This window comes from Coenobita brevimanus, chromosome 89, assembly GCF_032717465.1.
Source record: "Coenobita brevimanus isolate Jiangsu-jjx chromosome 89, ASM3271746v2, whole genome shotgun sequence".
In the NCBI taxonomy this organism is placed as follows: Eukaryota; Metazoa; Arthropoda; class Malacostraca; order Decapoda; family Coenobitidae; genus Coenobita; species Coenobita brevimanus.
The window spans coordinates 11,134,691-11,162,101 of record NC_137042.1 but is presented as its reverse complement, the minus strand read 5'-3'; the positions used below and the strand labels follow the sequence as shown (position 1 = coordinate 11,162,101).

The 27,411-nt window shown below is 43.9% G+C and overlaps 1 protein-coding gene across 1 annotated transcript in view; it reads left to right on the top strand.

The window, feature by feature from the left end:
• The window catches only part of LOC145411364 (uncharacterized), a 148,893-nt gene that overhangs the window by 113,380 nt on the left and 8,102 nt on the right, over nt 1–27,411 (top strand). Inside the window, exon 8 of the mRNA XM_080281392.1 lies at nt 23,443–23,488. Within this exon, the coding sequence (XP_080137518.1) occupies nt 23,443–23,488 (46 nt within the window). The remainder of the gene's footprint in view (nt 1–23,442; nt 23,489–27,411) is intronic.

Below are 27,411 nucleotides of genomic sequence, written 5' to 3'. Positions count from 1 at the left end.
AGTACCGGTAAGTCTAAAAATGAATTTCTAATGTACATAAATTGGTTTTTGCTTCACTTTGACTGCTGCTTAAAAATCAAACCTACACTATTGTTGCATCGTTGACACTAACACACCTGATAGTGACCAAGTTCGGAGGCCATCTTGGAACAAACAAATGACTGTAAGCTTATACAGTAAACAAAACTATTGATCATACTGTACATCGATCAGTGAAATGTCATAGAGGGTTATAGTGGTCATATAATTGAAAATGCAATCGTATATATAAAAAAGGGTCCTAACTTCTTGGTCATCATACAAGTGATTCATTGTATACCATTTTGTTGTAAAATGAGGGTCTGCTGTATTTGAAAAATTAACAAATAAAGAGATTTTTGTTGGACCAAAGAATTAGGAAGGAAGGCATTTCCCCACCATGACCACTGCAGGTGTTTTAGAGGAGGATGAGGAGACTAATCTCAGACCAGTCAGTGCCATAAAAGCCCAGCAACTACTTTTCAGGATGTCTGATGAAATGTCTGCTCTTTGAACCTCCTTGTAATCTATGTGGTTCTCACCATGTGGCAGTATCCCTGGATTGGGAGTGTCATATGTAACTGCAAGAAAGACCTGATTTATAGGCTTCATACTCACACGAGGTACCATTGGGTGGAGGGAGAACACCATGTCTTGAATACGACAGCACTAGTATGGGTGATTCTGTCTTTGTTGCAGCAAAAGAAAAATAGGTTCTTGACCCTTCCAGAGATTTTTTTTTTCTTCCCTCATTAGCTGGACACCACAGAAAAGGTTCCCATTGATAGATAGTGGGGAGCTTTAGGTAAATATGAAGTCATTAGTGGTCGGTGGGGGCACTCACCATCGACTCACTCGATGTAAAGCTGCTCTTGGGTGTCTGCCCTTTCCTTTCCTCCCGTAGGTGGGGGCACTCACCATCCACTCACTCGATGTAGTGCTGCTCTCGGGTGTCTGCCCTTTCCTCTCCTCCTTTAGGTGGGGGAGCTCACCATCCACTCACTCGATGTAGTTCTGCTCTTGGGTGTCTGTCCTTTCCTCTCCTCCCTTCTTTTCTTGCTTCCTCTTCTGTCTTTTTTTACTTCATTCTTTCCTCATCCCTCTGCCTGCGGGTGACATTACACTCTCCCTTTTGTTTTCCCTTCATTCTTTCCTCTATTTGTGCCCATGGGCGACTTTACACTGAGTGACAAGCCAAATGGTTTCCTGTACACCAGGAAACCATTTACTACACTGGATGGTAACCATATAACCAAATTATGGCACCTGGTGGTTTAGTGGGTAATTGCAGCGCTCCAATCGGATTGAACCGGTGAAGGTTTATATCAAAGGGGTGGTTGGGGTTGGGGTTATTGCTCACGTACTGCCACTCAGGAATGAGTGAGGCTGGTCACTCTCATCTTAAATGTCAAGACCAACATGCTTAGCCCTGGGCTCCTATGCTCCTCATGGGGCAAGGTAGGATTGGATGATGGATGGATGGATTAACTTCCTTAACCCATTGAAGAGATGGAGGCCCTTTGCCTCTGATCATGCTTTATGAACGTGTAGTAAGTACTGTGAATGGTTTTGGTTCCTCTGTTGGTGGATACTGGAACCTGTAGACCCACAGCATGGATTGTTGCATCCTTTACTGACAGGCCTGGGCATTTAGGATTGCAAATGAAGAGTTAAGAGGAAAGATGGGACTTAAATGTATTCATGTTGTGATGAAATGGGATAGGTGTAGATGGTTTGGGAATGTGGAGAGGACGGAGGATGACAACTGGGTGCAAAGGGTGAGAAGTTTTAATGATAGGGGTGGCATTGTGAGAGGTAGATCAAAAAAGACTTGGAATGATGTCATACAGTGTGTTGTCAGGGTTAAGAGGCTGATTAGAGAGGCTGCTAGAGATTGAGCAACCTGGTGAGCTGCCATTTGGTAACTAAAATTGATGAATGCAAGAATTGTAAACAAATGAATTAACAAAAACAAGCACACACACACACACACACACAAACACACACACACACACACACACACACACACACACACACACACACACACACACACATACATACACAAGAAAGGGGGAGAGAGAGAGTGAGTGAGAGGTGGAAACACACTGACTGTAGTATCCACCATCTTAAATGGTTGTGTTATAATAATTTTGCACAGATCACTCAGGTCTATAATAAGTTGTGAATCCATCTTGAGGACTGAACAGGAAGGATACAGAAACTGGAGTATGACCCTGTTTGAATATGCCCCGACTTATAAGTTGCTGAAGGAAGATTCAAAGCTCTGGAGAGATGCATAATTTTCCTTGGAATGTATGCAAGTGGATACTAGGTCCAGGGACAGGAGAGACCATATCAGGCTACTTCCTGCCTCAAGATCCTGAAGGATCCCCACCCCTTTATACAGCTCACATATGGTGGGTAATTGTAGCTGGATACTGGTTGAGATTTGCTTGACTGAGTTCTAGCTTCGTGTCGCTGAGAATTTCGCTGTTGTGCATGTTTGTCTCATCTAGGGGTGGAATGTGACTGAATATCAGTTCTGAAAGTTTTGCTTCCAAAAAGATTGAGTCCAGGACATAGAGTGAGATGGAGAAGAATATATAAGAGTACACCACTTTCAGGGTAACGATCTCAACCCTTAAAGGATCTTGAGGAACTACTGTACTGTACTTAGTTTTCTTAAAGGGGTTTCTAGAATCATTACCTGGGTCAGTGTGCTGCTGCTTGATCTACAGCAACTTCTGGTTCAAATGAATATTGAGTTGGTACAGAGTGAATCACCTTTTCAAAGTTATCCGTATCAGTTGAATTTGTACTGCACTGTCCATGTCTGTGCAGGAAGCAGAATTGAGGTTAGTGACAGTATTCGCATCCAACAACATTCTATTATTCATTAGTATAAAATCCATGAACATGTTGTTCGTAAGAAGGTACAACATTCCTGGGACACTGAGTTAGCTCTCCTGTGCCAGGCTGGGGGTCAGTAAGGGCATTGTGTGGCATCTGTTGTTTAGGTCTTTGTTCATTTGTTTGGGAATCAGGGAAGAAGTGGAGATTTTGGACAACCTGAAAACTTTAACGCTGGCAAAATTCCATCAAGCTCTTTAGAAAGTGCCAGCTTTCAAAATTTTTGAGTGTTCTTAAGAGATGCTGGGAGATTTTTAGTTTGTATTGACCTGATAAAGGGGTACAGTTGGGCATCCATATTTGTAGCAGGTACAGTCGTGGTCATAAATAATCACGTATCATCTGGTACCCCGTGCCTCAGGCTGACTCTTATGTGCATGGCAAGTCATAGTGGGGTAAGAGGAGCTGAGAGGGAGGGGTCAGAGAGAGAGAAGGGAAGGTGGGTGGGGGTATGAGCATTGGTGCTGGGGTGGGGTGGGGGAGGGGAGGGAGGGTAGGTAGGGGAAGGAGAATGAAATGCGAAGTGGTGGTCAAATTATTTGCCAATTTTCTTTCATTCAGTGTATGATGTAAAGGAGTTAATATTTGGTAGATAATGCTGCAGTACACCATGTATAGCAGTGTCATATAACAAGCTTTAGATAGGAGGTGACATCAAGGGCTGGCTTGTGAGAGAAATATACCAATGTGACTGGTCATGGCAGTTGTTTCAGAGAGCCTTGGAGGGCCGAATACCTGCCCAGGGCCCCAACCAAATGGTCAGATTTGCACGGCGTGTGGGATGTGAGAGGTGTGAATGACGAGAGCAAGAGAGTGGAAGTGATGAATGTGTTCAAGAGTGCAAGATATGCCGTGATGGCATTGTGTGAAACAAAGAAGACAGGGTTTGAAGTGGAGGAGTGGGAGGATGTGAAATTTGTAAGATCGGGCATGAATGGGCGAGGAAGATGCGAGGAAGAAGTTGCTTTATTGATGAATGAGGTGTGGCAGAGTAGAATGAGAGACTGCAAATGTGTCAGCTTGAGGTGTATGTTTGTCAGGTTCAAGTTTGAGATGGTGAAAGTGGCACTGTTTGTGGCATATGCATTGTGTGAGGACAGGAGTGAGAGAGAGAAAGGCAGGTTTGGGATGAGTTGGATAAAGTAGTGGGAGAAATTCCCAGGAACTATAAAGTGATCGTAATGGGTGATATGAATGGAAGAGTAGGCACTTCCTGAGGATAACATAATGGTTGTAATGGAGTACAGTACCAGGAGAAAATGATTAAGGGAAACATCTGAAGGATATATCAGGAGAGAAGGTTGTGCATTTGTAACTCGTATTTCAAACACAAAGAAGGCCATAAATATACGTGGTATAGAGGGAATGGGGATCGTGTTGAAAGAAGCATGATTGATTGTGTGCTTGTAGAGAGGTCGATGCCAGGAATGGTTGCTGATACAACACCTGTGAGAGGACGATGTGGGGGTCTGTCAGATCATATGATTGTGGTATGCAAGATGAAGCTGAGAGGGGTGAGGTGGATCAGGAGAGAGAGGAGCAGTCAGGGAGAGAGACTGGAATGAAGCTGAGAGGAGTGAGGTGGATCAGGAGAGAGAGGAGCAGTCAGGGAGAAAGACTGGAAGTTGAGAAGCTGAAAATCAAAGAAATGGCCGATGAATACAGGACCTGAGTAGGGGAGGAGTTAGTGAATTGGAATGAAATGGATCTGGACAGCCAGTGGGCATGTAGGGATTGCTTAGTTAGAAATGCTAAAGGCGTGGGTGGTGTGGCAAGAGTAACAACAAAGAAGAAATGTATGGCATAGTGGGATGAAGAAGTTGAGAGCGATGGAGGAAAAGAGGAAGAAGTGGCTAAAGTGGTTACAGGACAGGGGTTCAGTTGTCCTAGATGATTGGCTGAAGAGTGTAATTGTAAATGTGTATAAAGGGAAGGGTGATGCCCTGGAAAGAGGAAATTATAGAGGTATAAAGCTTTTAGATCAGATAATGAAGGGAATGGAGAGAGTTTTAGAAGGTATGATTAGAGAAAGAGTGAATATTGATGAGATGCAGTTTGGGTTTATGCCAGGTAGGGGGACCACTGATGCTATAGGCTGTTCATTGTTCGACAGCTTCAGAAAAATATATTGGTAGGAGAAGGGATCTTTATTTTGTTTTTGTTGATTTGGAAAAGGCCTTTGACAGAGTCCCTAGAGAGGTGGTGAAGTGGGCAATGAGAAAGCTTGGCTTGGAGGAGTGGCTGGTTAGGGTGGTTATGGCTGTGTATGTGGGTGCTCACACCCAGGTAAGAGTGAATGGAGATTTGAGTGATGAGTTTTCCATAAATGTTGGTGTGCATCAGGGGTCAGTCTTGAGTCCCATGTTGTTTATCATGGTACTTGAAGCCCTTTCACGTAACTTTAGACACGGACTCCCGTGGGAGTTGTTGTATGCTGATGATTTGGTGTTGATTGCAGAGAACGAAAGGGAGGCAGAGGAAAGGTTTAGGAAGTGGAGAGATGGTATGGGGCAAAAGGGTTTAAGGGTAAATGCAGATAAAACAAAAGTGATGATATCTAGGGTTGGTGGTGGTACTGTCAAAGACGAGGGAGAGTGGCCATGTGCAGTTTGCCACAAGGGCATGGGAAGTAATTCCATCTTGTGCAGTGTGTGTGATAAATGGGTGCATAAGAGATGTAGTGGTATCAGAGGTAGACTTCGAGATAATGCTGATTTTATGTGTACGGCGTGCCGGGGTGAGCAGGTGGAGATCGTCAGACGTGAAAGGATTGAACTTGCTGGTGAATCTCTTGAGTGTGTGGAAGAGTTTTGTTATTTGGGAGACATGTTGTGTGCTGGAGGTGGGACTGGAGCTAGCTCTGTGGCTAGGGTGAGAAGTGGTTGGAAGAAGTTCAGGGAGCTCTTGCCTCTCCTGACATTGAGAGGGCTCTCCCTACGTGCTAAGGGGTCTTTGTATGCAGCATGTGTTAGGAGTGTAATGCTGTATGGCAGTGAGACCTGGGCAGTGAAGGAGGAAGACATTCGCCGGCTCAGACGTACAGAAATGACAATGATTAGGTGGATGTGCAGTGCGTCCCTGCGTCCAAGGCCTAGAGGGGCTGGGTTTACAATGGAAGAGTTGAGAGGTAGGATGGGACTGGAGTGTATTGGTGTTGTGATGAGGAGAGGTAGATTGAGGTGGTTTGGACATGTGGAGAGGATGGGGGATGATAATTGGGTGAGGAAGGTGAGAAGTGTTAATACTGGGGGTGGGGTTATGAGGGGTAGACCGAGAAAGACATGGGACGAGGTCATTAAGTGTGACCTTAGGGTTAAGGGACTGAACAGGGAGGCTGCAATGGATCGTGCAGTGTGGAGAGCCGCCATTAGGTGACCAAGGCCGACACATGCAAGCATGTTGGAGCCTTTAACCCCTTAACCGCGGGGCGTCACTTTCGTGACGCTTGGGAGCAAGGGATCATACCGCGGGGCGTCGCTTTTGTGATTCTGTGTTATTTTGAATTCACCCGGGCTTCCAAGTGGGGGCTTGTATCATCTATCAGTACTGCCAATGTCCAACACTAGTCAGCACTCCTAATCTCATCTGTACTCCCATCCATTGTTGACAATTTAGCCATTTCTCCCCGTTCTTGACTCCCCTCCCTACCCCCCCTCCATTACCCTATCCTCTCGCCTGCCTGGCCGTGCTACGCTAAGTAAATCTTCCCTGGAATTTTTCACTGATTTCATCCATTGAAATAAGCCCTATGTCCTATTCTTATACCAAACAATATATACAAGAAAGAAATAAGGTAAGTGAGAGTGCCATACACCTGGAATTGGCTAATTATCACCTGACAACACCTCACGTGCACTCGTTCGCTAATTTTCGCTGTTTTTTTCCCCTTGAAATATGCCGTATAATCTATTTTCGTAATAAATATACATGTAAGGAGGGAAGGGAGAACCCTAAGTGATATTTACATTCACCTGGAACTACCTAATTTATAATGTATTGTCTAGATTTCCTGCCAATCATTTCAGTGCTAGACAAAGCTGTTTCAAGATCTAACATTGGTAGCTCTGAATATATATCTCCTAAGTAGGCCTCTAATCGATTTTCGTAATAAATATACATGTAAGGAGGGAAGGGAGAAGCCTAAGTGATATTTACATTCACCTGGAACTACCAAATTTATAATGTATTGTCTAGATTTCCTGCCAGTCATTTCAGTGCTAGACTTAGCTGTTTCAAGAACTAATATTGGCAACTCTGAATAACCCCTAAGCAGGCCTCCACCCCTGCCCTCCGTTATCAGTTTACTCTCATCTTCCGAAGCGAGGGTACGTATGTTTCTTCTTGCTGACTTCAAGGCCTTTTTTCACCCCCATGCAAATGGCCCTGTGACCTTTACCCCCTACTAAACCTCGTGTGGAAAGAGGTAAAGGGCTGACAATTGATAAAAGAATGACTACGATCTTTCTATTGAGTAAAACAGTGCAAGTGGAATTGTAAATAATGTCTAAATAATGTGTAAACAGCAAGTGAAAGTAATGAATGTAAATATACGTGAACAATGGAAAATAGTTTTATAAGTTATTTCAAGTGACATTGCATAACACAGTGTAAATAAAATAGAAATGTAAATAACGTAAATAAAATAGAGAACGTAAATAGAAATGTAAATGAGTAGTATTATAAGAATACGAGTATATACCCTAGGAGTAATGAAAGTGAAAGTTTCACTCTAGCATGTCTGAATGCTATGAGTTATGAGAGTGAAGATGAAAGTGACATTCACTCTCAATGCCAGTATACAGGACGAGAAAGTGAATGCTACATATTTTACTGAAAGAAATTGAATCCCTACAGTGACAATAAACTAATACTGCTGAAGGAAACTTATGGATAAAGACTGTAGATATATATAAGTGTTATATAGTAATAGAAATATAAAGGGTGAGGGGTTTTATGAATAATAAATGACAGAGTACCAAGAGCGAACTAGTGCCAGTGCGACGATCAGACGCGCTTGTAATTTCCATTGCTCTCACAGTGTTTTTTTTTTTTTAGTATGGATCCCAAACTACTTGAAAATTGTAGAATAGTGTTTATAGTGTTTGTATCTGGCTGTGGTAATCATATTACGGGTTGTCGGGAAGTGTAAAGTGGAGACTTCGTTACCCTACTTCAGAGGTCTCCACAAGTCCTACGGTAACCGACGAAGGCTCAACAATCATTCCTGGAGAAAGCTGAAGGTATGTGCCATAAGCATATGTAATTTTATTATTCTGGGACTAATAACTGAATTTTTGCAAATATTTTTTGAGAGTCTGTCGGAGCCCAAATAACCCCGCAGGACACGCAAGTCATTGGTAAACAAGCCCGCGGTGTAGGGGTTAAAAACGAAACGAAACGAAACGAGTCATGTCAAAGGTTGCAAATGATATTTAGTTCCAAAAATTAGTTACATGTAAGGGAAGAGAACGTTTTTAACACAAACGTTATGGATGTCAAGGCCATCCAGATTCCACTCTGCGTCCAAAGTCAAAATACACGGATAAACACAAATATCTGGCACCGTACCATTATTTGGTCTGTCACGTATATGTGCGGGAGTCAACGAGAATGGGAGGGCAAGAGAGGGAGTGTGTCTGATGATAAGCAAGAAGTGGAAGGAGAATATAAGAGAGTATGGAACAGTGAGTGCAAGGATTGTATCGTTGAGGATGAAAGTAGGTATACCAGTGTGGGCGATTGTATATGTGTATGCCCTGACAGAGGACCGAGTGGCAAGAGTGAAAGATGAGTTTTGGGCGGGAGTAGAAGGGTGTATGGACAAGTTTGAGAGGAGCGAGAGAGTGCTGTTGATTGGAGACATGAATGGCAAAGTTGGGAATGTACGAGTGGATGGAGTGGTTGGTCAGTGGGGTGTGCCAGCTGACGTAGATGGGAATGGAAGTGCTTTGGTGGACATCTGTGCTTGTAAGGGGTTGGCAATAGCCAACACCTACTTTCGTCATAAGATGACCCACTGGTATACATGGAGAGTAATGGGGAGGATGGATGGTGAACTTGTTGAACGAAAGGCAATGATAGATCACGTGTGTGTGGATGAGCGAATGAGAAGACAAGTGTTGGATGCAAGAGTTTGGAGAGGGTGGGGGAATGGAGTCTCGGACCATCACTTAGTGATGGCCAAGGTAGAGCTGCAAAGAAAGTGGTTGAAGAGACAAAGGGGAAGACTGGAGGAAGCAACTCCTGTGAGAAGAGTGGAAAAATTGCAAGATAGTGAGAAAATGACAGAGTATAAGAGCATAGTGGAAGAAAGATTGGGAAGGTATGAGCTAGAGCAGATGGAAGTGGTGGAAGACGTATGTAAGATATTCACGGAAGAGATAGGCGCAGCGTGTGAGGCAGTTTGTGGAGTGAGGAGAAGATGCAAGGGTGTGCAAGGGACAGCATGGTGGAATGATGAGGTGCTATGAGCTGTGGAACAAAAGAAGAAGGCATATAGTGAATGGTTTGCGAGTAGAGGTAGGGGAGAAGATGAGAGAGAGAAGAGAGAGGTATATGTGAGCAGGAGAAGAGAGGTTAAGACTCTGGTGAAGGAGAGTAAGAAGAAAGTGGATGAAGAGTTTGGGAGGAATCTGAGTGTGAAATGGAGGGAGAGTAAGAAATTGTTTTGGAAGGAGGTAAAGATAGTAAGACAGTGTGAAATGGGAAATAGTAGGGGAGTGAAAGATAGGAATAATAGATTGTTGGTGGAGAAGAGAGAGAAATTGAGGAGATGGAAGGAGCACTTTGAGGATTTGTTGAATGTAGATAGTGAGAGCAGTGCGAGTATAAGTTGTTGGGGAATGGCTGGGAGAAGAAGAGATGAGAGGAGGGAGGAAGAGATCAGTAGGGCGGAAGTAGTGGAAGCGATGAAGAAGATTAAGTTGGGAAAGGCCCCAGGAATTGATGGAGTGTTTGGTGAAATGCTTAGGTATGGGGGTGAGCTTGTTGTGGAGTGGATATGGAAGTTGTGTAGATTGGCTTGGGAAGAGGGAAGGGTTCCAGAGGACTGGAAATCAGGTATATAATTTTCTGCCATCACTGGCCTCAGTACTAACAAGGCATATGGGCCTGATGGGGTCCCTCCTGTTGTTCTCAAGAACTGTGCTTCTGTGCTTACACCCTGCCTAGGCAAACTCTTTCGTCTTTGTCTGTCAACTTGTACCTTTCCTTCTTGATGGAAGTTTGCTCTCATTCAGCCAGTCCCAAAGAAGGGTGACCACTCCCAACCCTCCAACTATCGTCCAATTGCTTTAACGTCCTGTATTTCAAAAGTTTTCGAGTCAATTCTTAATAGAAAAATTTTAAGGCATCTTTCCTATCACAACCTTCTTTCCGATCGTCAGTATGGGTTCCGTCAGGGACGCTCAACTGGCGATCTTCTCACCTACCTTTCAGACTCCTGGTCATCCTCCTTTCGGGACTTTGGCGAAAGCTTTGCCATTGCACTTGACATCTCAAAGGCTTTCGATCGAGTCTGGCATAAATCTTTAATTTCCAAACTGCCCTCCTACGGTTTCTATCCTTCTATCTGTGCCTTCATCGCTAGCTTCCTTTCTGGTCGTTCTATAGCCGCTGTTGTAGACGGCCATCGTTCTTCTCCTAGATCTATCAACAGTGGTGTTCCTCAGGGCTCTGTCCTATCACCAACTCTCTTCCTTTTATTCATCAATGATCTTCTAAGCTGTACATCTAACCCTATCCACTCATACGCTGATGACTCCACCCTTCACCTTTCCATTCGGTTCCCGCAACGCCCATCTCAACAGTTACTTCAACAAACAAGGGATGAGGCTATGGCACACCTAATGTCTGACTTGGCTCGTATCTCTGACTGGGGTAAAAATAATATGGTTGTCTTTAATGCATTTAAGACTCAGTTCTTACACCTTTCAACCCGACAGAATCTTCCACAGGTATACCCACTAATGTTTAATAATATTCAGCTTAATCCTACATCATCCTTGAACATGCTTGGGGTTTCATTTACTCGGGACTTATCTTGGAAAGATCATATTACATCTCTTGTAAAATCTGCTTCCAAGAGATTGGGTGTGCTAAGCCGACTCCGCTCTTTCTTTACCCCTGCGCAATTGTTGACTCTATACAGGGGTTTTATCCGCCCCTGTGTGGAGTACAACTCTCATGTGTGGGGAGCCTCCCCTCATACAGCTCTTCTCAATAGGGTGGAGTCAAAGGCTTTTCGTCTCATTAACTCTCCTCCTCTTACTGACTCCCTTCAACCTCTGTCTCTTCGCCGCACTGTTGCATCTTTATCTCTTTTCTATCGCTACTTTAATGGTCACTGCTCCTCTGAACTGTCTGCTTGCATTCCTCCACCTCTACGACGGGCGCGTAGCACCCGTCTGGCAGCAGACTCTCATCCTTTTTCTGTCCAACTCTCTAATGCAAGAATTAACCGTTACTCCCAGTCTTTCATTTATGCAATAGGCCAACTCTGGAACTGTCTCCCTCTGTCTGTATTTCCTGCTGCCTATGATCTCCAGTCTTTCAAACGCAGTGTGTCCAGGCATCTCAAAATGATCGGATCTTGAATTTGGCTCTATATTGTATTTTGTTTTTCTCTTGGAGGGAACTGTTACTGCGGGCTCATGGCCTTTGGTTCCTTCATCCTCACATAAAAAAAAAAAAAAAAAAAAAAAAAAAAAAAAAAAATGTTCCTTTATACAAAGGAAAAGGAGAGAGAGAAGTATGTGGTAATCATAGGGGTATTTGCCTTCTTAGTGTGACTGGTAAATTATATGGTAGAGTACTCATTGATAGGGTTAGGCATATGACAGAGGAGCTAGTTGGAGAAGAACAAGGGGGATTTAGGAAGGGAAAAGGGTGTGTAGATCAGATATTTGTTCTAAGATGTTTAGTGGAGAAGTATCTAGAGAAGGGAAGGAAAGTGTATGCTGCCTTCATGGACTTGGAGAAAGCTTATGACAGAATAGATAGGCAAGGTATGTGGAAGGTATTAAGAATATATGGAGTGGAGAGGAAATTGCTGAGTGCTGTGAAGAGTATGTACGAGGGAGCTAGGGCTACGGTGCGAGTGGATGGTGAGCTGAGTGAGTTCTTTGATCTCAATGTGGGACTGAAACAGGGTTGTGTGATGTCTCCATGGCTGTTTAATATATACATGGATGGGGTTGTAAAAGAGGTGCAAGGTAGGGCAGTGGATGTGGGGGTGGCTCTAATGAATGAGGGTGAGATTTGGAAGCTTCCGGTGTTGCTGTTTGCTGATGATACAATACTGTTGAGTGAAGATGAATGGGAGTTGCAAGGTGTGGTGAATGAATTTGGGACAGTGTGTAGGAGGAGGAATCTGAAAGTTAATGTAAACAAAAGTAAAGTTATGGTGTTTGAGAGGAATGAAGTTACAGAGTGTGCAGTGAGGTTAGATGGTGAGGATATGGAGAATGTGAGTGCATTCAAGTACTTGGGTAGTGTGATGAGTAAGGATGGAACTTTGGAGGATGAAGTGCGTGAAAGGGTACAGCAGGGAAGGAAGGTTGTTGGTACACTGAAAGCAGTGATGAGAAATAGGGAGGTGAGTATGGAAGTTAAGAAGTCACTGCAAGATAGTATTGTGATCCCTACCCTGACGTATGGAAGCGAGGCGTGGACCTTGCAAGAGGGGAACAAGTCAAGAGTGAGAGCAGTGGAAATGAGTTACTTGAGAGGAACATGTGGAGTGACGTGGAGGGACAGATTGACAAACGAAGAAGTGAAGGAATGCTGTGGGGTGGATGTGGATGTGGTTGAGAAGATTAGGAGAAATACACTGAGGTGGTTTGGACATGTGAAGAGAATGGAGAATGAAAGACTGACTAAGAGGGTGTATGTAGGTGAGGTGGAGGGAGGGAGAGGGAGAGGTAGACCGAGGGTGAGGTGGAGGGATGGAGTTGAGAGGTATATGAGGGAGGGGGGGGTGAGTTGGGGGGAGAGGAGTCAAATGGTGGGTGACAGAGTGACTTGGAGGCATTTTGTCTGCGGCCACCCTTTGCGGGATTAGGGTGTCGGGCTATAGATAGATAGATAGACGTCAGTATATTTCTCTCATGAGCCAGCTCTTGATGTCACCACCTATCTAATGCTTGTTATCTGATGCTGAGATACAAGGTGTAATGCAGCATTATCTACCAAATATTAACTCCTTTATATCATGCCCTGAATGAAAGAAAATAGACAAATAATGTGACCACCCCTTCACATTTCATTTTCCCTCCCCTACTTGCCCTTCCTCCCATCCCCCTCTCCACCCTAGCACCATCGCTTGTCCCCCTTCCACCTTCCCTTCTCTTTCTCTGGTCCCTCCCTCTCAGCCCTTCTTGCCCCACTGTGACTTGTCGCACATAAAGGAGGCAGACTGAGGCACGGGGTACCAAAGGATAGGTGATTATTTATGACCACAACTGTTCTTTGCAAACTTGCCTGTAAATGGTAAAAATGTGCAAATAATTGATATCCTCCTCCCACGTAATGGCCTCTGTAGTTCTGGAATACATGACATTAGAATTTACTTGTTTAAATAAGATTTATGTTGTGATTAACAAAATTGTCAAACCATCTCAAAACACTCTAAGCAAGTGTATTTTGAGATGACATGTACGAAGGATCGACTGTAGTAGGATCCAGTGCTAGAGAGCATTAAAAGTTGAACAGCCTCTTGCTCCAGAGTACCTTCCATCTAATAAACAGTCAGCTTGAGCATGACTAGAATTCTTTAGTCGTTGGACCATGGGAGTTGGAAAGCATTATTCTAGGTCTCATACAGCAAAACTGAAGGAACTGTTGGAAGAAACCAGGCCACAACATTGATGTTACTACCATCCACTTGAATGTCATCCTTGTTTGGAGGTGGTCTGTTCAGTGGCCAAACAATGATGATAGCCTTGGCATCCCTGTGGAATGTTTATGGCTAAGCAGTGGCTGTAGAATTGGCATCCCTGTGGAATGTTTGTGGCTAAGCAATGCCAGTAGACCTGGCATACATGTGGAATGTCCGTGGCTAAGCAATGTTGGTAGGTCTGGTATTCCTATAGAATGTTTGTGGCTAAGCAGTGGTGGTAGACTTGGCATTCCTGTGGAATGTCTGTGGCTATGCAGTTGTGGTAGACTGGGCATCCCTGTGGAATGTCTGTGGCTAAGCAGTAGTGAAGACCTGGCATCCTTGTGAAATGTCTGGCAAAGCAATGGTGGTGGACTTGGCATCCCTGTGGAATGTTTGTGGCTAAGCAATGGTGGTATACTTGGCATCCTCGTGGAACGTCAGTGGCTAAGCAATGGTGGTAGGCCTGATATCCCTATGGAATGTCTGTGGCTAAGCATTCATGGTAGACCTGGAATACCTGTGCCCAAGGAATGGCAGTAGACCTGTCATCCATATGAAATGTTTGTAATTTTGATATACAGTATTTAATGTGAACACATGTATCATCTTAAATATTCTAGACCCCAAGAGTTGGGGAAGCTAACTAGTCAGAAGGGATCCTGTGTCAGCTTAATTTAAATAAAGCATCAGATGTTTTATTACTGGCTGAGCCCGAAGTGCTATTTTGGTTGCTGAAATTAATGTCCTACTGGATTGCAGCATCTGTCAAGGTCACTGAGATCATTGGAGTCATGATGGATAGAATCAGGATGTTATTAGGGTCCTCCTTATTGAATTGCCTGATTAGGCAGTCACCAAAAGTTATGTATTCTCTGTTGGTCCAGGTCTAAAATGAGCCTGAATGACACCCTTAGTTAAGGTACCATCAGATATACGTCAGAGCAAACACATTCTCCTCTGAGCATGATATATGTACACACTTCGCCCATGGGAGAATTGAAGTCACTGTATGCGCAGTGAGGCTGGATGGTGAGAAAATGGAGAATGTTAGTGCACTGAAGTACTTGGGTTATGTGATGAGTAAGGATGCAAGTTTGGAGAATGAAGTGTTTGGAAGGATACAACAGGGAAGAAAGGTTGCTGGTTCATTGAAAGCAGTGATAGGAAATAGGGAAGTGAGCATGGAAGTTAAAAAGTCTCTGCATGAGATTTTTGTGATACCCACTCCAACATATGGAATTGAAGTTTGACCTTGTTAGAAGGACACAAGCCAAGAGTGAGAGCAATGGAAGTGAGAGGAGCATGTGGTGTTGCATTGAAAGACAGACTTACAAGTGAGCAAGTGAAGGAATGTTGTGGTGTGGATGTGATAGAAAGCATTGAGGTGGTTTGGCCATGTGGAGAGGATAGTGAGAGACTAACAAGGAGAGTGTATGTGAGGTGAAAGGGAGGAGAGGGAGGAGGAGACTGAGGATAAAATAGAGGAATAGAGTGGAGAGGTATATGAGAGAGGGAGTGTAAGCTGGGGGGAGGGCATCGAAATGGCAAAGGACAGGATGATATGGAGGCGATTAGTTTGTGGCCACCCCTTGCAGGACTTTGGTTTCTGGTTGTAGATATAGGTAGGTAGATAGAAGTTGTATTTTTTATCCTGTATTTATTATCTCACTCTTGCTTTCTTATACTCTTTGGATGTGAGAGAGAGAGAAAGAGAGAGAGAGAGCAAACCTACATAATGCTTATGTCAGGTGCATAGAGGCCAGAATTGCCTGCATCAGCATAATAATAATAATAATAATAATAATAATAATAATAATCTGGCCTTTTGTTTCTCAAAAGCGCCAGTTCTTCCTTTTGGGAATTCACTAGCGCTCGACACACATACATTATTTTTACAATTACAAGAATTGTGACATTTCTTGTATATAATACAAGCTACATCATATATACATGAAAGTGGCAGTAATTAAACCTTATAATCATCCGTCATAGTACCTCTCTCCAGGTCATAGCATTTTGAAAAAAGAAAGGCTTTCAGCTGTCTCTTAAAGGATTGAACAGTAGAGAGTTGTCTTATGGACATTGGCAATCTGTTATATAATCTAGGGGCTCTATATGCAAAAGAACGATCAGAGAAAGATGACTGGTGAATGGCTCCTGGCTCATCAAGACGCAAGGAATCATCTTCACTGCGTAACGTCACATCCCGGCGTGTCGATGGGAGTTTTAACAATTCAGCAAGATAGTTCGGTTCACCAAACTTAAGAACCTTGAATGTAATAAGACACAGTTTAAATTCAATTCTAGCCTTTACTGGTAACCAATGCAACTCAATCAGAAACGGGGTAGTTGAGGTTCTCGGGCAGAGACCAAAGATAAGCCGTGCCGCCCTGTTCAACACAGACTGAACTTTTGTTAGTATATTATTTGGAAGACCAACCCACAGTGAATTACAGTAATCAACACGAGACAAGACCACTGCATGGACCAATGTTAAGAGGCACCGTCTATTCAGGAATTTTCTCACAGAGTACAGATTTCTTATATGCAAGTTACACCCTCGTACAACCTGATTAATATGTTCTTTGTAATTTAACTTAAAATTAAAATAAACACCCACTGATAATGGGGTGCAAGTTGTATTTTTTCTCTTATTTACTTCATCTCTATTGCTTTCTTTATAATTTTTGGATATGACAAGAGAGAGAGAGAGAGAATAATTATCTCCAACATTAACCTGTCTGGAGAGAGAGAGAGAATTATTTTCCGTAATGTCAACTTTTGTGGGGGGAGAGAGAAAGAGAGAATGAATTATTATTCGTTATGTTAACTTTTGTGGTGAGAGAGAGAGAGAGTGAGTGAATTATTATCCCTGGCATAAACTTATCTAGAGAGAGAGAGAGAGAGAGAGTGTGAATCATTATCCTTTACATTAACTTATCTGGGAGAGAGAGAGAAGGGGGGGAGGGAGAGCATGTTAACTTCTAAAGTCCTATATTCATCTGTCGATGTGTTCGGGCCCTGGTACGTAGAGTCCTGTCATCATCAGTCGTACACAGGCTACCACAAACTGGCGCGAGGTATCCTCGCCTCTTTGAAGATGTATATGGAGCCTAACCAATGGAAAGTACAATATCTGGTGATGTCTGGCCTGATTGGTCCCCCTAGATGTTGTGGGGGATGGTCACCCACCCCAACCCCTGCCATTTCTCCACCTCCATTTGCTCCATTGGGATCTGTCCTCAGTGTCTCCTCCCACCCAGATCACCCCCCATACCTCCCCTAGACTGTATTGGCTTTGTGTGGTTGGTGTATTCCCTCCCATTTTCCCACTCCTGATGTCCCCCCAACCTCCCTGTTCCCTGCTATGTCGTCCAATTCTCGCTTGTAGTTAGGGGTGGGTTTTTGAATTTCTGACAGTCGACAGTGTGGTAACCATTAGACATATGAGAGTGAAGTATACATTTTTTGGTGTACAAAATCAAGCTCTTCAAATTTATGAGACCAAAATTTACTCTGGTGCCACTTTTTTTATGCGGAGGGTAACAATTTTTATTTTTGATGTTCTCTGACAGGCAACAGTGGGGTAACCATTGGACATATGAGAGTGAAATACAGTAACTCCTCTAAGACCTGGACACTCAGGACTCGGACACCCCAAGTCCCGGACATTTTGGGCTTGGGTCCATTAGTCCAAGTTTTGGATATTCCCTAAGATATCTGGACAAAAGGCTATCTGGACGAATGTCCAAAATAATCTGGGACACCAAAAATGGCCCAAAAATGTCAAAATGCATAAAAAAGCTGATATGTGTCCATCCCTACTCTTTAAATTTGCCGCACGGTGACGAACAGCTGTGTTTTGGTGCATAGTTCCGGCAACGTCCACTAGAGTGCCCCTGCATCCTCCTCACTCCCAATTAACCTATGGACAGAGTGTGCATTGTTAAAAAAATTATAATTCACAGTGCAAAGGATTAAATGCAACACAACACTGAATTACTGTACGTGCTTCAAGTGCACCTTCACCACTGTCAGAGCCATAGAGGAGATGGGTTAATCTTCGAGACAGCCATGGACGTGTCGTAAGTACCCTGTGCACTGCTAAATATTTTCCTTATTTACTTCTAATTTCTCATTCTCTAGTTCCTTTTCATTTATTTTATGGTTTCTGTCCCTTATTTGTGTGAATAGGGTCTTAAATAGGTGCTGTGCATGTTCAGTAGGGTTATTTAGGTGGCTTTCAAAGTTATGTTGGGTTGGGGTCTATAAGTAGCTGTCCAGAGGCATTTTTCCTAAGTCCTGGCCAAGACCAAATCCGGGATGCTGCTTGGGCTCTGTTATGTCGGATCTTGGAGGGATTACTGTACCACCATACCCCACCTAATGGTTACTGTCCAGTATACATTTTCTGGTGTGTAAAATCAAGCTCTTGAAATTCATAAGAGCAAAACTTACCTTGGTGAAAATTGAAAAATTAGACCCTAAATGCAGTTCTGGGACCAGACGGGGTGGGAGAATTGCAGTCTTTAGGGGTTAATGCCTATGTCTGTAGCTTAAGTAAACATTGTCTCATCACTGATAAGGAGATGCAAGTTGTATTTTTCCTTTAATTTAATTTTCTCTCTTTCTGTTGCTTTCTTTTATAATCATAGTATGTGGCCCAAAAATTAGTGAGAGAGGGATATAAGTAACAAGAAGAGGAAAGCAAAGAAAGGAGAAAAAGGGAAGAGGAAAGTAGGAGAAAAACAGTGAGGGGGGGGGGTAAGTGGAGAGAAGAGAAACAGATAATGCTGTGGTCTGTCAGTATGAGCTTTTATAATAAAAAACATATCCCTGTGTACACAGAAACAGTTTGCATGGTACCCCTAGTTTAACAAGTGGCTGCATACTGTATGTACACAGGACTGGTTTGCATGGTACTTATAGTTTAACAGATGGCTGCTTAAAGTAGCTACTGTATGAACACATACCAGGTAAGCATGGAAGGCCTACTGTATGTGTGTTTTAACAGTAACTAACCTGTATTCATGTTTCAAATTCCTTTTCATAACATTCGTTTCATTTCATTTTTGAATGCTCCAACGTGCTTCCATTTGTCGGGCTTGGTCACTTGATGGTGGCTTTCCGTGCTGCTCGTTCTCTGGCAGCATCCTCTTTCAGTCCCTTACCCCTGAGACCACATTCAGTTACCTTGTACTAGGTCTTTTTCAGTCAGGCTCTTGCAGCCCTGCCCCTAATATTAACCCTTCTAACTTTTTGCACCCAATTATCATCCCCCACATGCCCAAATCATCTCAATTTACCTCTCCTCATCACAAATCCAGTACACTCCGGTCCCATCCTACCTCTCAACTCTTCCATTGTAAACAAAACCCTCCCCAGGCCCCACACTCACAGATGCACTGCACATCCACCTAATTATTGTCATTTCTGTATGTTTGAGCCTCCGAACATACTCTTCCTTTACTACCCAGGTCTCGCTACTATACAGCATTGCACTCCTAAAACATGTTGCCTACAAAGATCCCTTAGCACGGAGGGAGAGCCCTCTCAGTGTCAGGAGAGACAATAGCTCTCTAAACTTCTTCCAACCACTCCTCACTTTCGCCACAGAGCTAGCTCCAGCCCCACCTTCAGCACATAACATGTCTCCCATATAACAAAACTCTTTACACACTCTCCAACAAATTCAGTCCTTTCTGGTGAGTCTCTTGAGTATTATACATATAAATTGGTGGTGGATAAACACTTAACACCCCTTTTCCCCTAGGTTGTATACAGTAGACCCTTGCTATATCAAATTAATTGGGGGAAAGCCTGGTTCAATAAACCTGAAAGTTCCATAGGTCCGAGGGTCACCACCCCCTGGTAGGAATTCAAGCAAATGATTGAAAATAAATGACTAAAATATCATACTGTAGTATTGTGAATAAAAACTATACACATTTTTCACCAACTTAGGCCATAATTTCTTCTGTATTGCAGCATTTTTACATCCCTGTCATAGCACTTCATGACTAGTATAGTACTGTATGACTATAATCTGTTATCACAGCTCAGCAGTCCAGATAGGTAGATACAGTAATCCCTCCAAGATATGACTTAATAGAGCCAAAGACATGTTCTGGACTTGGTTTTGTCCAGAACTTTGAAAAAATGCCCCTGGACAGCTACTTATAGAACCCCAACCCAACCTAACTTTGAAAGCCACCTAAATAACTCCCTACAGGACATGCATTGCACCTATTTAAGACCCTATGCACACAAATAAGGGACAGAAACCATGAAATAACTGAAAAGGAACCAGAGAATGAGAAATTAGAAGTGAGTATGGAAAATATTTAGCAGAGTACAGGGTAACTAAGACATGTCCGTGGCCGTCTCGAAGATTAACCCGCCTCCTCTATGGCTCTGACAGTGGTGAAGGTGCACTTGAAGCATGTACAGTAATCCAGTGTTGCACTGCACTTAATCCTTTGCACTGTAAATTATAATTGTTTAACAGTGCACAATCTGTTCTTACTTGCGCTGCACTTGAAACACGCCAGCATTACATTCTGCACTTAATCCTTTACACTCTGAATTTTAATTTTTTAACATTGCACAGTCTGTTCTTACTTGCGCAGCACTTGAAACACGCCAGTGTTGCACTCTGCACTTAATCCTTTGCACTTTGAATTCTTTCTTAACACTGCACATTCTTTTCTTACTTGCACCACGTCATTTTCAACATGACAGTGTTTCACTCTGCAGTTAATCCTTTATACTCTGAAATCTAATTTCTTAACACTGCACAACATTGCAAATTCCCATGTGGTGTAGTGGCGAGTTATTGCTGTTTATTCACTGTCAGCCAGAGAGTAGGTGTTGCAGGTGGCCTAGGGGCGCATCCCTGGGACGTGGTGATGGACTACCAACTGCAGACGACTCTGAAGATAGCTGCAAACTCACGTCCAGTGGAGACTCCACCATGGCCGATGTGCTGGGCTGTGGCTTAGAGGTAGAAAGCAGGTCGTGGTGAGGCAGTGGTGTGGAGGCAGGGCTGGGCACAGCGGGGGTCACGGGCCTGAAAAAGGTGTCAATGGTTGATTGACGTAAGGATGGCAATCCTGTCGATTGATGATGCGCTGCCTAAAAGTGGGCACTTCCTCAACAAGTCCCAGGGGCCCCATCTCCCTGTCGCAGTCCGAGTGTTCCAGGTAGTCAAGAATAAACTCTACGTCCTCCCAGAGTGCGCCCAGCTTGGGGATGGCTGGAGTAGTGGCACGCTGAAAGGAGTCCACATCATCTTCGCTGTCCATATCGGAATCTTCGAGCTGGGTACTTGTACCTGCAACAGAAGATGCGATCTCGATATCGGACGTGATCTGATACCCAGGATCTCCCTCGTCGTCATCCAACCACTCATGCACTTCGTCCAGATCCACCTCATCGCCAGCTACACAAAGGCATGCATAGAAGTCATCCATGTCAAAACCTAGTAAGTCGTGCTTCACATCGGCTCCAAGAAGCAAATGAGACCAACCACTTTCCAGAGTCTTGACAGGGACTTACCTCTATGCACTGGCCCAGTCGTAGATGGCTGACTTGAGGTTGTAGTGATGAAGGCTTTCCACAGTCCGCTGACCTTTCATGTCCTGTCCCTCCCTGCGCTCGTCCTCATCCTCAAGAACAACCATCACCTCGTCCAGGAACTTCCGACGGTAAAGCCTCTTCGTAGCCATGATCACTCCTTGGTCCATTGGTTGGATGAGAGCAGTCGTATTAGGTGGCAAGAACAAGCACCTAATGCGGCCATTCTCAGCCACCATCTTCTTGTCGGACGGATGTGCAGGTGCATTGTCCAGAAGGAGAGCCTTTACCTGGTTGTGTGGTATTCCCAGTGTGTTTGTCTGATGACCTTGATGAAGTGCTGGTGAAACCAGTCTTTGAAGATCTTGGCTGTGAACCAATCCTTCACGGAATGGTACCCATGAAGGCACCGAGGCTTCATTGCACAGCCAACAATAACGGGCTTGAGCCGGTGCATGCCTTTAGCATTGGCACAACACAAAGCAGATATACAATGCATGGAGAGCTTGCATCCTGGTACACGCTTCTCTGTCTCCTCTACTAGGGTGTTCATGGGCAGCGAGTGATAGAACAGACCAGCTTCGTCAGCATTGTAGACTTGACCGAGAGTGAGGCTCTCCCTGTCGATCAAACCCTTCACTTTCTGCTGGAACTCTTCTGCTCCATCCTCGTTGGCGTCCAAAGCTTCGCCATGGGCCTTACGGTTAGTAAGGCCATGCCGTAGTTTGAAGGCAAGGAGTCAATTCTTGGATGCCTTGAAGTCTGGGGAGTCATATAACCTTGCTAACTTCTCTGCGGCAGCCTTCAGCTCTGTGCCATGCACCAACACACCAGCAGCACGTTGTTAATGATACCAAATCAGCGTGGAGTGGTCGACTTCTGCAAACCTGGGAGGGTACATAATCTTCCTCTGCACGTTGCGTTGGGTCTTCAATGCGAAGTCTGCCGTGTACTGGGTGAGCTTGTCCTGGGATTTCTTGATATCGAACAAGGTAGAGCGGGCCAGGTTGACGGAGGATGTGGGAGGTCGACCGTCCCGCATCCACTTTCTCCAGTATCTCCCTCTGCTTCTCCTGAGTCAGAACCACTCGTTTCCTCTTCTCGGGTAGTGGGGCCATCGTCACACACGTGAGTAAGAGGCTGCAGAGGAACACCAAGGCCTGCAGCAGGTAGGGCATCACCACAAAAGCGAGCACGTGGGCAGCCATAACAACGAGCATGCAGTCACGACGGTAGGTAGGTGGGAAATCGGGAGGATGCTGGGGCGCTCTAGTGGATGTCTGAGGAACTGCGCACCAAAACACAGCTGTTCGTCACCATGCGGCAAGTTTGAAGTAGGGATGAACACATCGGCTTTTGTGTGTGTGTGTGTGTGTGTGTCCGAGTACCCAAGCCCAAAATTTCTGGGATTTGGGGTGTCTGGGACTTTGGTGTCCGGGTCTTAGAGGGATGGCTGTACACTGTTTACACTGCTACTAATCTTCTAGGCTGTACTTTAAGTGAACTTAAACTCATTGTCACTGTCGGCAAAAAGGACTTCTCAGGGCCTCCATCACCTCGAGCTTCTCAGTAATGAAAAGATTCCTCCACTTGACTTTCCCAGAAGTAGGGGTAGTGGGAGTTTCCATATTAGAAGCCATTCGTCACAATGAAAAATACTAGGTTATAATAGGGTCCTCAAAAAAAAATTCTGTGTCTTCTCCCACATTGCCTTTATAACAATGCATCTTATGGAACTGTTTGTGTGGAATTCATGTACACGGCAACCTTACCCTCCACATTACCCGTTCAAAACAATGACCCACTGCTTTGAGAATGTACAAACAAAAAAACAAGATTTAAAAAATTTATATATACAGTAATTAGGTCTTGCTATACTGAAGAGAAATACTGTACATGGTGGTTCTTTAGTTATGGTAACCTTTCACAGGATGCAGGATTGGGCAGTCTTGTTGGTACAGTAGATTGATAGACTTTCTTCTTTTTTTGTAGTATTATTATTTTTAATGCTTCGTGTTTTATCATCAGCTGTTTATTAAGCTTGTAATCATGTTTTCCAGCCAAACAACTTCCACCCGACATGACTGCTGAGCCTCTTAAGGGCATGTAAGTACAATAATACTTTTCTGTAATTATGTTTTATTTTTGTAACACCTGGATGCTGGACTCATACAGAAAAATAAGTATAAAGTCTTGTCTGCATACAGTAGAGTCCGACCTCCCTATACAATGGGGTTTCGTCAAGTGAAAACCCAGTGCATAGTGATTTAATGTATAGTGCGGCAATTATAACATGGGTTCAGTGGGGATATGTTTTTGGTCGAGGGCCTCCGATTATAACATGGGTTCAGTGGGGATATGTTTTTGGTCAAGGGCCACCCAACCAGAAAAGTGTAAAAAGAAGTTTCTAACCCTCTAAACTGGTAGTTATTTCACTTCACTGTGCATCACTTGCTGCTTGAACACCAACACCAAACTGTGTTTCACCATTGGCACTAACACATTCAAGTGACCAAGTTCAAAGGCCATCTTGGAACATACAGATTACTGTTAGTTTGCCTGTGGGTGTTGCATAAACAAAAATAGCTGTTGTACATCAAACAGTGAGGGTTTGTATGAGATCCCTTTAGCAGTTTTTGCAGTCATACAGTGATGCCAGGTAGAACTTCTTTTCCATCATGATCGCATTTAATCACATAGCATCGTAATGTATAGCAAGGCCTGATTGTACAGCATGCTCTAGTTTTACAACAGGGATGTGTTTTTGAAAACCACTCGTATAACGATTGATTATTGTAGCAGTTGTATAAGTGAGAGAAAGATGTGTACTGAATGTGAAGACTCATAAAACAGAAAAATAGATTCTAAATTCTTACCGATCGTATAAATGAATGAGTGTGTACTGAATAATCATGTTATGAGGGTGTACTAATGAATTGCTCACAAAGACCACTTTTGGTCAGCAGAAAACATCTCTAAGAATGGATACATGTAATTCATTTCCAGTTTACTAAATAACACTAGCTGAAAATGAGATGAATTACAAACATGGAAAACCTGTGCTATACAGTTAGTGTGACCCCTCTGTGAAGCATCCACAGCACTAACACACAAGCAGACCATCGTTTGTTTGATCTAAGAAGTTCGGGGTGGCTACATGTACCCTTATTTCTGTCCTGTGTACAGTCCTAGCCTCTACCACCAAGCCTTTGAAGGAGTTGTCTGCTGGCACATGTATTTCTCCCCTGCAAGCATTGCTTCCTGTGTGCATTATACTGTATTATGTTGCCTTGTAGTCCATGACTTGCGATCACAACAGAGTCATAGTCTTAAACTAGAGGGGCACTTACTGGAGCGCATCTCTCCAACCAGGGCAGTGTAATTTCCAAGCCACTCTTCATAATTGGTAAGGTTTTCAAAACGTTGATTTGGGTTTCGCAGAAAGCTTTTTCTGGATCCAGAATCTGTAATATGATCTGGATTGGTCTCAAAAGTTAATTGGTTGTTCCATAGGACATGGGCTATGTAGCCACCAAATTTGGTCCAAATCTCTTTTAGTTTTTGAGTAATTCTGCTAATAGACAAACTAACTAACAAACATCAGTCCCAAAAGTTAATTGATTGTTCACTGGGGTATGGGCTATCTACTCACCAAATTTGGTCCAAATCTCTCTTTTAGTTTTTGAGTATTCCTGCTAACAGACAAACAAGCTAATAAGTAAAACTGCCATAGGCAGAGCGCTTGCTGGATGGATCCAATTGTCTGCTCAGTTTTCACTAACATGCGGGCAGAAGAGTGCTTGCCGAATGGATCCGATTGTGTCTGCTTAGTTTTCACTGAAGTGTAGGCAGTCATTTGGCAAAATTTTTTGCGCTTCATGGCGAAGCATAGGATGGGTTTCAGAAATTAAAAATTGCATTGCCAGGTGCGCCAGATGTTTCTCTTCAATTTGGTAAGAAAAAAAAAATCAGTTTTCGAATTTTGAAAAAATGGTGCCTGGGCTGGCCATTGGGTCCTGACAGTGTCCAGACCTACGGCCATTTAGGGGTTTCAACCCCCCACCGAGCCCAGCATTTGACTGATTTTGATGAAAAATAATCGGCTTCCATGGTTTATGGATATCTACCTTCTGAATATTTTTTCAGAACAATTGGTGCAAAATTGTGACCTGTAGAGAGCTGACAAACAAACAAACAAACTGACAGACAAATTGACAAACATACGGAACTGACCAGCATACTTGCCGAATCTTTCAATTCTGGCAAGCAACAAACTAGAGGGGCACTCAGTGGAGCGCATCTTTCCAACATGGGCATCATAATATCCAATCCACTCTTCACAGTGGGTTAGGGTTTCTCATCATTGGTTAGAGTTTTGCAAAAAGTGTTTTCCAGATCCAGAATCTGTAACACGATCCGAATCAGTCCCAAAAGTTAACTGATTTTTCCCTAGGACGTGGACTATTTACCCACCAAATTTGGTCCAAATCTCTCTTTTAGTTTTGAGTAATCCTGCTAACAGACAAACAAACTAACAAACAAACAAATGAAATGGCCATAGGCTGAGTACTTTCTGGATGGATCCCACCCTTCCCCCCTCCTCTCCTCCTCCCCTCTTCCCCCTTCCTCCCTCATTCCCCCCCTCCTCCCTCTGCCCTTCTTCCATCATCTTCCCTGTACCCCCTCTTCCCCTTCCCCCCTCTTCCCTATTCCCCATCTTCCCCCTCTCCCCTCTTCCCCCCCCTCCTCCATCTTCCCCCTCCTCCATCTTCCTCATTCCCCATCTTCCCCCTCCCCCATCCTCCCCTCCCCCCTCTCTTCCCCAGTCCCCATCTTCCCTCTCCCCCATCATTCCCCCTCTCCCCCCTCCCCCCTCTTTCCCCTTCCCCCTATTTCCTCCCTCCCCCCTCTTTCCCCCTCCCCCCTTTTCTACCATCTCCTTCCTCTTCCCCCTCCCCCCTCTTCTACCATCTCCTTCCTCTTCCCCCCTTCCCTCTTCCCTCCCCCATTCCCTTTCCCCCTTCCCCTCCCTTCTTCCCCCTCCCCTCTTCCCTGCCCCCTTTTTTCCCCCCCTATTTCCCCTCTTGCCAGATGGATATGAGTTCTTAGTTTTTACTGGCTTGTCGGCAATAGAACCCTTGCCAGATGGTTTTGAATGTGTGTTTATTTTTCATGTGTGTGTCGGCAGTCATTTGGCTAAAATTTTCACTCTTCATTGTGAAGCAAAGGATGTGTTTAGAAAGCTAAAAATTGCATTGCAAGGTGCTCCAGACATTTCTCTTCAATTTGGTAAGAAAATAAAATTCTATCTATGTGTCTATTGCCAGACACCATAATCCCGTAAGGGGTGGCCATTTGACTTTGAGTTGTTTGTTTTATGGGGAGGGGCACTAACCCTCTACCAACCCACTTGTTGACACGTAGGGAGCACTTATGGGTTGGTTATATGGTTACCACCCAGCGTTATAAATGGTTTCTTGGCTTACAGGAAACCATTAGGCTTGTCACACAATGTAAAGCCACCTGTAAAGGAAAGAAAACCAATAAGAAGTGATGGGAAAGATGGGAGAAATATGAAGAGAGGAGGGCTGGCGCAGAAAAAGAATGATAAAGACTGAGGAAGAAGTAGGCAACACTACATCAAGTGAGTGGATGATGGTCGCCACCACCTACCACTAAAACAAAAAAATCCAAATTCAATATAATGGTGCCGGGACAGGCCAGCCACAAGGTCCTGACAATTTCTGGACCCACGGCCTTTGAGGGGTTTCAACCCCCCCACCCAGTCCAGGGCCTTTGACCAATACTGTATTGATGAATAACAATAGACTTCCGGAGTTTATGGATTTCTACCTTCTGAATTTTTTTTCAGAATGATTGGTGCAAAATTATGACCTGTAGAGTGCAGACAAATAAACAAACATACAGAACTGACCATCATACTTGCCAAATCTTTCAGTTCTGGCTGAAAACATACTCTCCTTTGTCGGAAAGAACAAAAAGGGATGATGACATAATCTCCTTGTTGG